This window comes from Octopus bimaculoides, chromosome 18 (assembly GCF_001194135.2).
Source record: "Octopus bimaculoides isolate UCB-OBI-ISO-001 chromosome 18, ASM119413v2, whole genome shotgun sequence".
Taxonomy (NCBI): Eukaryota; Metazoa; Mollusca; class Cephalopoda; order Octopoda; family Octopodidae; genus Octopus; species Octopus bimaculoides.
Genome location: NC_068998.1, coordinates 54,726,561 through 54,735,705, shown reverse-complemented (window position 1 = coordinate 54,735,705; position 9,145 = coordinate 54,726,561). Strand labels below are relative to the sequence as shown.

Sequence of the window (9,145 nt, the reverse complement as noted above, 5' to 3'; positions counted from 1 at the left end):
ATCATCATCATCATCATCATCGCTTAACGTCCGCTTTCCATGCTAGCATGGGTTGGACGATTTGACTGAGGACTGGTGAAACCGGATGGCAACACCAGGCTCCAATCTAAATTTGGCAGAGTTTCTACAGCTGGATGCCCTTCCTAACGCCAACCACTCAGAGAGTGTAGTAGGTGCTTTTACGTGTCACCTGCACGAAGGCCAGTCAGGCGATACTGGCAACGGCCACGCTTGAAATGGTGTCTTTTATGTGCCACCCACACAAGCCAGTCCAGGGGCACACACACACACACACATTGTGTGTGAGTAGATGGATAGATTGATTGATAGACAGTTGTTCAAAAATTCCTTATAGATCATCAAGTAGAACAACTACATCTTTTCTTTAACAAACACACACACAAAGTCATACCTGTTGTTACATGTATAATTCCACCATTATATTAGAACTTTATAGAATTGCAAGTTGGCAGTTCTCCAATAACTGTGATATTGATGAGACATTCAAGTTCTTGTTGTTAAGGGAAGCACCAAAGGACAATAAATATATTTACATTCCACAATATTCCAAATCACCAGAAATATTGATAATGATCCGAGTGTTTTTAACTTTTTTGCTAATGACAATGATGTGTGTCTTTATGCAACGGTAACAGGTTATGGAGGATAACCAGAAAACCGTAAGCCCCACAACAATAGAGGAATATAGAATTCTAAGAGATGGAAACTTGGTTAAAGTAAAATCATTTTCTCACCGGGGCACAGCAGCCATTTACTTTATTCAAAAGACAGGCGAAAGCATGGCTGTGTGGTAAGAAGCTTGCTTTTCAATATTTTATCCACTTGACCAGATCCCTTGTACAATTCTGTAAATCAACAACTAATATCATAACTCAATAGATTTAAAAACCTTTGGGGTGACACTATAGAATGAACTCTCAAGGTTTGGTCACCAAATAAGTCATGTTCTCATATCCTGATTATTTATTTTGAAAAATAATACTGCAAACTCCAGTTTGTTTGTGTGTGTTTGTAAACACACACACACAAAAGACAAAAGATGTGATAGAAATCACCATTATGTTCATATCTAAAAATATTCAATAAATCATTAACAGGTAGATTTATTAGTGTGATATATAACAGGTGGATTAGAGACAAACATAATTCTTAATACATTGTTATAATACATTACATAGACCACATCTCCAACGAGATGTCGTCCTAGCCACATTAGTTCTGGATAGAGTTCTTGGATGGTTGCTGTTATGTATGGTCAATTGTTCATTCATTTCTTGGTGAGGATTCAATGAACCTACATGATGTTCCTCATGTGTTGTTTCTATAGATGGAGTGACTTCGTTAACTTCATTACTAGTTTGATTGGATTTTACAGAACTGGGAACAAATGATTTGGATTCTGTTGTACTTTTACTATTCTCATCGTTAATAAAATAATGTGAAATTCGGTGGATAATCTCCTTATATTTATCCGCCAAGTCAGCAGTCATTCCTGAGCTTCCGTGTCCCCCAATACCTGCAAAATGATGAAGATTATTGGTAAGTTAAAAGATAAGATAGTTTGGGTCAGATTAACCAAGAAACAAGTTTAACAAATGCTCTGAGCCCTATACTTTCATCAATGACAATCAATGAATTTCAGAATCAATCAGTGATTGAACAGTAGGCCTGTTCTTCTCAACTGATCAGTTTATGCTGCACAAGATAGATATGGAGTTCCATCAACAACAGGTTGTTCCAGATGTAGAGACAATATCACAAAAATGTCACTAAAATTCTGTACATCGATGTTTGCCACTTTTGTTTGGCTGAGTGGTTAAATGCAACATCAGTGATTTTTTAATCCCTGTTTTTTTTTTATATCAGTGATGTCAGATTTTGTCTTAGCTTGTGGTCAACAGTTGGTACATCCGACTAACCAAATCCAAAACAGGCAGGAATGCACATTTACCATTCTCACTGCCACTGCCGGACATGTTTTGTCTACTACTGATATAGATTTGTTTTTATAAAGAGCGTGTCCGTAAAAGATATGACATCCTAACAAATGCTGCAATTAATTTGCCTTTCCACAATGTATTTGCATTAAGACATAGAGGGAGAGAGCTAAACATCATCCTCTTTCATTGGCTTCTACTTTAGATGCATCTAAAGTGGGTCACTTGACTTTGACTGAGCCCAGCATTTCGTTTTTCACTCCCCCACCACCGCCACCAAATTATAAACCATACTAATTGATAATTAAACTAACCATTCATGTCAATATATACAAGGTTGGAAAAGATGAGTGCCATGCCACCCGGTGGAGGCCAGACGATACTTTCAAACATCACAGGGAGGATAGGTTTCCGCAGACCATCAGCTAAGCTCAGTTCGCGGTTGCAGAGATGAGATATGACATACTTGGGTGTAACGCAGGCCAATATAATCTAAAATGAAATGAGAGAAGAAAGTCATGACAGCCACTTAAAACACACACACACATAATATATTTGATAGCAGTTTGACCTGGCTCCATGCGACTTAGAGAGGTTCATAGACTCATAAAACAAACCTGTTTATAATGTCTTTTAAAGACATTTGAGGTGAGTCCTGTATAAATCTTCTGCAAATCACTGGGAAGAGAGAGTATTGGCCTTAAAAAAGTAATGTCCTCTCTTAACGAACAAATAACTTGGTCTCAGTAATTGCAGGTGGGTTGTATGAATGCAGAAGGCAGCAGTGAGCACAAAAAATCGAAGACAACACAGGATGGACAAGTTTTAACAAATGTATTAGTTTAATGCTTAAAAAAAAAGGGAAAGAGTCTTGATATTTTGGACACAAGTCCCTCATCAGAAGAAAAAGTGAAAATAAAAATAAAAAGAGGAAAAGTGGTTGAAAAAATAAAATAAAATGAGAAAAGGGAGTTGGAGAAAGAAGGGATTTGGGGCCAGATGGGTATATGGTTCTATGAAGGGGGATAGGAAGGGGTGAAGTGGTGTGTGCAGGGTATCAATGTAAGATGGGAAGTGTGTAGAGGTGAGCAAGGATGGGAGTGTAGTGACATGGGGATAGTGGGGGGGGGGTGAGAGGAAAGCATAGAGGGAAGGAGGAGGAAGTGGCAGAGAAGGTAAGAGGAATGTGGTATTTAAGAAAAAAAATGATGAAAAACTGAAATAAACAGTAAAATTAATAATTGTTGGCAGAGACAGAAAAAACAAAAGGGAAAACTATTTGGGGTCAATTGCAGGAGGGGGGAGGGGAACACAATTTTTTTATATATATAAAAGAGAAATATCTCTATTATGAGAGCAACGAAGAAGTAAAAACTGTAACCATCATCATCATCATCATCATTACAGAATAGTGGAGTAAATTTAGCTTCAATTTGTGGTTGAAATCCCACTTTTGTTGACTTTGTATTTCAACTGTTGAGGGATTTTGATAAAGAAATTACTGAAATGTCTTGAGAACAATTGAACAGTTTGTATTGGTTGTCTTTAAATGTGTGTCGTACCAAAGTAAATAACTATTGTGAAGAGCCGTATGAGAAATGAAAGAAGTGACACAGTGATATAAAGACTGACACAACGGACATTGGAGATTTCTATTGAATTTTAGCAGAAGGGAAGAAACTATAGTGAAAGTTCTTTTGATGAAGGAAACTCATTGAATTCCACAAATATCAATTTGTTACATTGGCACAGGGTCTGAGATTTGCTAGGAAAGTGGCAAGGCGTTTGCGTATGATGCTTGTCTCTAATGATATCAGAAGTAAATGGCGGCAGGTTGTGTGAGGCATGCTTCAGACGTTTGATATTTTTCAGTAACGTAACATGGTCTACAAAAGGAAGCAACACACACAAAGACAAGAAAGCAATGCTGTCGATATAATGAGCTGGATGGGAATATAATAGAACGATGATTTGTGTTCAGCTAGAACCCAGTAAACGATTCCAATAGAAACGAATCAATTTTTTAATTTTTATTTCTTTTTCCATGAGAGAAGGTTGTGACGAGAAGACAATGTGATAATAACAAATGGGGGGGGGGGAAGGTTAATATGCTATTGTTATACAATCTTCGTTGAACAGCACGGATTAAAGTAATCAGGAGAAGGAAAGAGAACGAAGAAGTGTATGAATGAGATAACGGAGGAGGAGGAGGAGGAAGAGCATCCATTAAAATCTGTTCAATAGAAGTAGCTGCATTAAACTAATCAGATTCTGAACATGGAAAACTTACTATTTAGGTTTTTCTTTTTTGGTTTTATTCCAGTCACACACACACACACACACACAAATATTTAAGACTATTATTTTAATAATGCCTTAGAGTATGCAAATAGAAAAACACAAAATTTTTCAGGTGTAAATAATATGGAAGATCAGAATTTCTTGAAAGAGTAACTGGATTGTGATTGTCATTTTTCACCAACTCTACCCAGATTGAGCAGACCTAGGGCTAAAGCTATTCTAACCATGACCTTCACTTTTCTTTCGTCTTCAGTTGGATTGTGGGTGTCTTCATTTCAAATATCTGCATGTGCTTTTGGAAATGTTTTGGAGGAAGGTAACCTCTTGTGACTGCTTAGCAGAGAAATTGGTGAAGTTCTTGTATTTGTGTGTATTTTCTGGAATTGTTGTTTTTTTTATAGCAAGTGAGAGTTAAACTCGAAAAGATATTTTCTGCTGAATGTCAAAGTTTATCTTTATAGATATAAAATCAGTTCTGAGATGCACCTATTTACAATATATATATATACATATATATATATATAAAACCAGCATTTAATGTCAGCTTTCCATGCTGGTATGGGTCATGTGTGTACACACACACACACGTGCACCACCAGCATTTCACACACATTTACCATGCTGGCATGGGTTTTATATATATATATATATATATATATATATATCACTTCTGCTACTTATACAACACCAAGACACCAAAGGTCACTGGTTAACAATGAAAGAAAAACAAAAACAAAAAACAAAGAGACTTGCAAGAAGCAAATATATTTACTTTATGAAAAAAAAAAACCCAATGGAATAAAATAAACAGTAAATATTGGTATATCTTGTAAAGAGTTCACTGAGAGCAGAATTCGAAGATAGTGTCTTGGGAGCAAAATAGCAGACTGTACTGTCAAGTTACTCAGGGAAGCCATCTGCTTGAAAAAACAATAGTTAGTCTTCTAATTAAAATTATGTTGAGATGTAAGAAATGCTTTATAGGATTATTAAATTGATTCCAGGAATTAATTCTAAAAGAATGAAAGGCAGAGGAGAGAATATTGTCACTCTTAGATAATTATGCAACGACGGAGAGGACATTGAAACAATGTAAGTTATTGGTCAATATTAGTTTATTTAAGAAGTGAGATAATCATTAGTGCAACATAGTGCACTATTTTCACATAATGCACAAGTTGCATCTGATGGCTTGCAAGGAAAACTGGATGTAAAATTATTATTAACGAAATCTATTATGTGGTTAAAAAGCTTACTTAGTAACCATGCGGTTTTAGGTTCAGTCCCACTGTGTAGTACTTGGGGCAAATGTCTTCTATTATAGCCCAGGATTACCCAATGCCTCAAGAGTGAATTTGGTTCATGGAAACTGAAAGAAGCCTTTCATATATATATGTGTGTTTTGTGTATGTCTCTTTGTTGTTGTTGTTCCCCCACTACTGGTGTTGGTTTGTTTACGTTCTGTAACTTAGAGTTTTGACAAAAGAGAGCAACAGAATAAGTACCAGGCTTTAAAAGAAACCCTTCAAGGTGGTGCTCCAGCATAGCCACAGCCCAATGACTGAAACAAGTAAAAGATAAAAGGTAAAAAGAAGACAAGACTCAAAAAGTCAAGGAATATGGAGTTTGACAATTAAATGAGTCGTCAAGTTGAACACATTTATTAACGAAGATAAATTACACAAATGGTTGTGGCATAAGCTAAGTGCTTGCATCCATAACACATATGAGTAGAACATCATTAAAAGAGCCATGGAAGCAAACGGAATATAAAGAAGATATCAAAGAACATTTCAGATTAAGCACAATTATGAAATTATCAATTAATAACGAAAGATTATTAATTACAACTTAAAAGAATTAAACTGAATTCAATTTCAAAGCAATCAAAGTTAGATTCTTCGTTAGCAACAAAACAGAATCGTCCATTTTCCCACTTCTCAAACATGATCGTTCTGGAAGCATCTCCATGCAAAGATTGCTTTGCACTTGACTCTCCACTTCTAAGTAAATCTCTTTCAAAACTTACCAATTCCACTCCACCAGGAACATCATTATCATCATCATCATCATTTAATGTCTGCTTTTAACGTTCACTTTTCCATACTTGCATGGGTCAGATGGAATTTGTTAGTAATAATGATGATAATAATAATAATAATAATAATAATAATAATAATAATAATAATAATAATAATAATCCTTCCACTATAATTTATCGACCCCGAAAGGATGAACAAATGCTGTTTATATAGCAGAAGGCATTTCATCTGCTGCTCCAGGAATCCTGCCAAAGCATTATCCAGTCGTCTGCCCCAAATAATTGTTTCTAACAAAAGCTGAAGTCTTGAAATTTGGAGGAGAGGTACGTTATGGATATTGGCCTCCCCGCAACATACACACAATTCAAAATGCCAAGTAGATGTGTCTCACCTTGCAATTCCGAATTCCTTGTTCAATCTTGTTATAGAGCTGGTCACCACCACCCATCTGGCCAATGTCCATCCAACAAGAGATTCCGGCTCTTTCCAGCCTGTCCCACAGGGCCTTCACTGCATCTTGACTGTCCCACTGGTAACTGATAAACACTTGTGGGCAGTGGGATTGTTCTGGAAAAGCAAAACACATTTGCTATTGTAAATTATCTAAATGACAGAAATTAGCAATCGTTAATATAATTATAATTTTTTTAGACAATTGACCTCATCAGAAGGGGGGAGGGGTAAGAGAAGAACAGTAAACTACCACTACTACTACTACTACTACTACTGCTGCTTCCAAAGTATACACAGAGCCTAATCAAATAAATGCATTTAATCTAAAGGTCCTGACATGATTTTGCTAATCTGCTACTTTGAAAGATTTAATTAAATATATTATCACATTATCAAAACAATACCTTTATTTATTTACATTTTATTTACTTATTTTAAAAATTTTATCTTCTTTATCTTTTTTTTTTTTGTACTTACCTCTGCTTTGTTTCAGAAGATCTATGATGTCATACCTGGACATTTTCTCCAAGAAAGTGTGCAATACATCCACAGACACCTGTGTGTTGCCGCTGCCAAGAATCCAGTCAGTGAGCAGAGCAAGTGATGGATTTAAATCATTATTAAATTTATCGATTTTCGGTTTCTTATAACCTGAATTGACAACAAATTTAGGAGACTGTGAATTTAAGAGCATTTTTTTTTTTACACTTAATATAAAATGTTCAATTACAATACTAATTATATAATACAGGGTGACTGCACTAATCAGTAACAGGTACAAATACAAATTCGTTACCAATTCAAAGATGCTTGAGGAATATTTAAACCCATAAAAACGACATTCACTGTTAGAAAATTACTATTTGTACATCTCACAACAAGAGATATTCAGCAACAATACTTTGTAGTAAAGATTGTTTGCCAACATAACATGGCAGTCCTGGTTTAGGACGAATGTTGCTGTAATTTAGCCCCAGGAGACATCGTCTCCAGCTGGTTATACGACACGATCTGTGTCCTTATATTTTCAAACAAGGCAAACAATCTTTACTCCAAAGTACTGTTGCTAATATCTCTCGTTGTGAGATTTAAAAATAGTAATTTTCTAATTTATAGATCAGTGACTTGTTGTCACTTTGAAAACTATATATTTCGAATGGGAATTTGGCAGCACCACCTCTAGCCGAACAATTATTCTGTGCTGATGATGGGAAATAACCCAGAAATCACGATAAACAGATATTGTTTTGAGCTGGGTGGGGATGCTAGATTCATGGTCAGACATGCTTTTGCAGAAGATTGGAAATGAATGACATTCATTTACAACAAACATGTAAAACCAAAACAAGGACACACACACCGATATATATACATGGCAGGCTTCAGTCAATTTCTGATTACCAAATCTACTCACAAGTAACCATGTGGTAGTGAACATGTAGCAAACTGAAGTTAGGCAATCGATTACAGAGCAGAAGAAATCAAATTTTTCTCCAAGTATCAGACACATCCAACAACAATAATAATTTTCTCTTGTGTTCTTACCCAAATAATTGGCTAAACAGACCCAGTCTAGGTTTTCCACTCCATTATTTAATAACTTGGCAGCACTTTTGATCCAATAAGGCAAATCTGTTATTTCTTTCTCAAAGTTACCTTTTGTCGATTCTAATAAACTGTTGGAAAGGATTGTCTTCTTCAAGGCTTTTACAATAAAAAAAACAAACAAACAAAATAATAATTACAATTAATAAAGCTTACAGCAATTACCAATATGAAGCTAATTATTGGGTGTAATTACTTTAGTGCTTCACTGGTTTTGGTCAGTGACTGTGGCCATACAGGAGCACCATTTAGGAAAGTTTTAGTGGATTGTATGGATCACAGTACATATTTCAGTTTGGCAATCATCTCATCAATCTCTATTTGTCTAATTGCTATGTGATGAGACATAAGAGAGCACTCTATAATCATGACACTGGTTAACTGACATGGACACACACACACAAAAAGATACCACCTTACATTTATACTGACACTATCTTCATCCATGGAAGGTACCTCTCAAACTGTTATAAAAACTGTACCCTAATTCTCATGGTAGGTACCTGTTTATGTATCGCAGCTTCTGAGAGGCCAATCAGAGGGTCAAGAAGGACCCCATTTGAAATGCATTCACACACCTTGGAGTTGTACAAGTCTAGAAAATGGTTTGGTGTGAGACTGTGTGGTGAAACTGAAGCAACAACATTGTACAAGAGATGTGCAACAACAGCCAAAGTTCTTAAATTCACTTCAAATTGAAACTGAATCTAACAGCTTTGTGTAATGAAAATGGTTTATTTCAAGATATAGCTGCTCTCTCTCTCTCTCTCTCTCTTTATATATATA

At 35.7% G+C, this 9,145-nt stretch overlaps 1 protein-coding gene across 1 annotated transcript in view; it reads right to left on the bottom strand.

Moving 5' to 3' along the window:
• Positions 1-1,106: 1,106 nt before the first annotated feature.
• The window catches only part of LOC106875913 (uncharacterized), a 57,678-nt gene continuing 49,639 nt past the window's right edge, over positions 1,107-9,145 (bottom strand). Inside the window, exons 17-21 of the mRNA XM_052974355.1 lie at positions 8,300-8,458; positions 7,232-7,405; positions 6,693-6,868; positions 2,273-2,450; positions 1,107-1,537 (exon numbers count right to left, since the gene is read on the bottom strand). Coding sequence (XP_052830315.1) covers positions 1,182-1,537; positions 2,273-2,450; positions 6,693-6,868; positions 7,232-7,405; positions 8,300-8,458 — 1,043 coding nt within the window. The 3' untranslated portion in view covers positions 1,107-1,181. The remainder of the gene's footprint in view (positions 1,538-2,272; positions 2,451-6,692; positions 6,869-7,231; positions 7,406-8,299; positions 8,459-9,145) is intronic.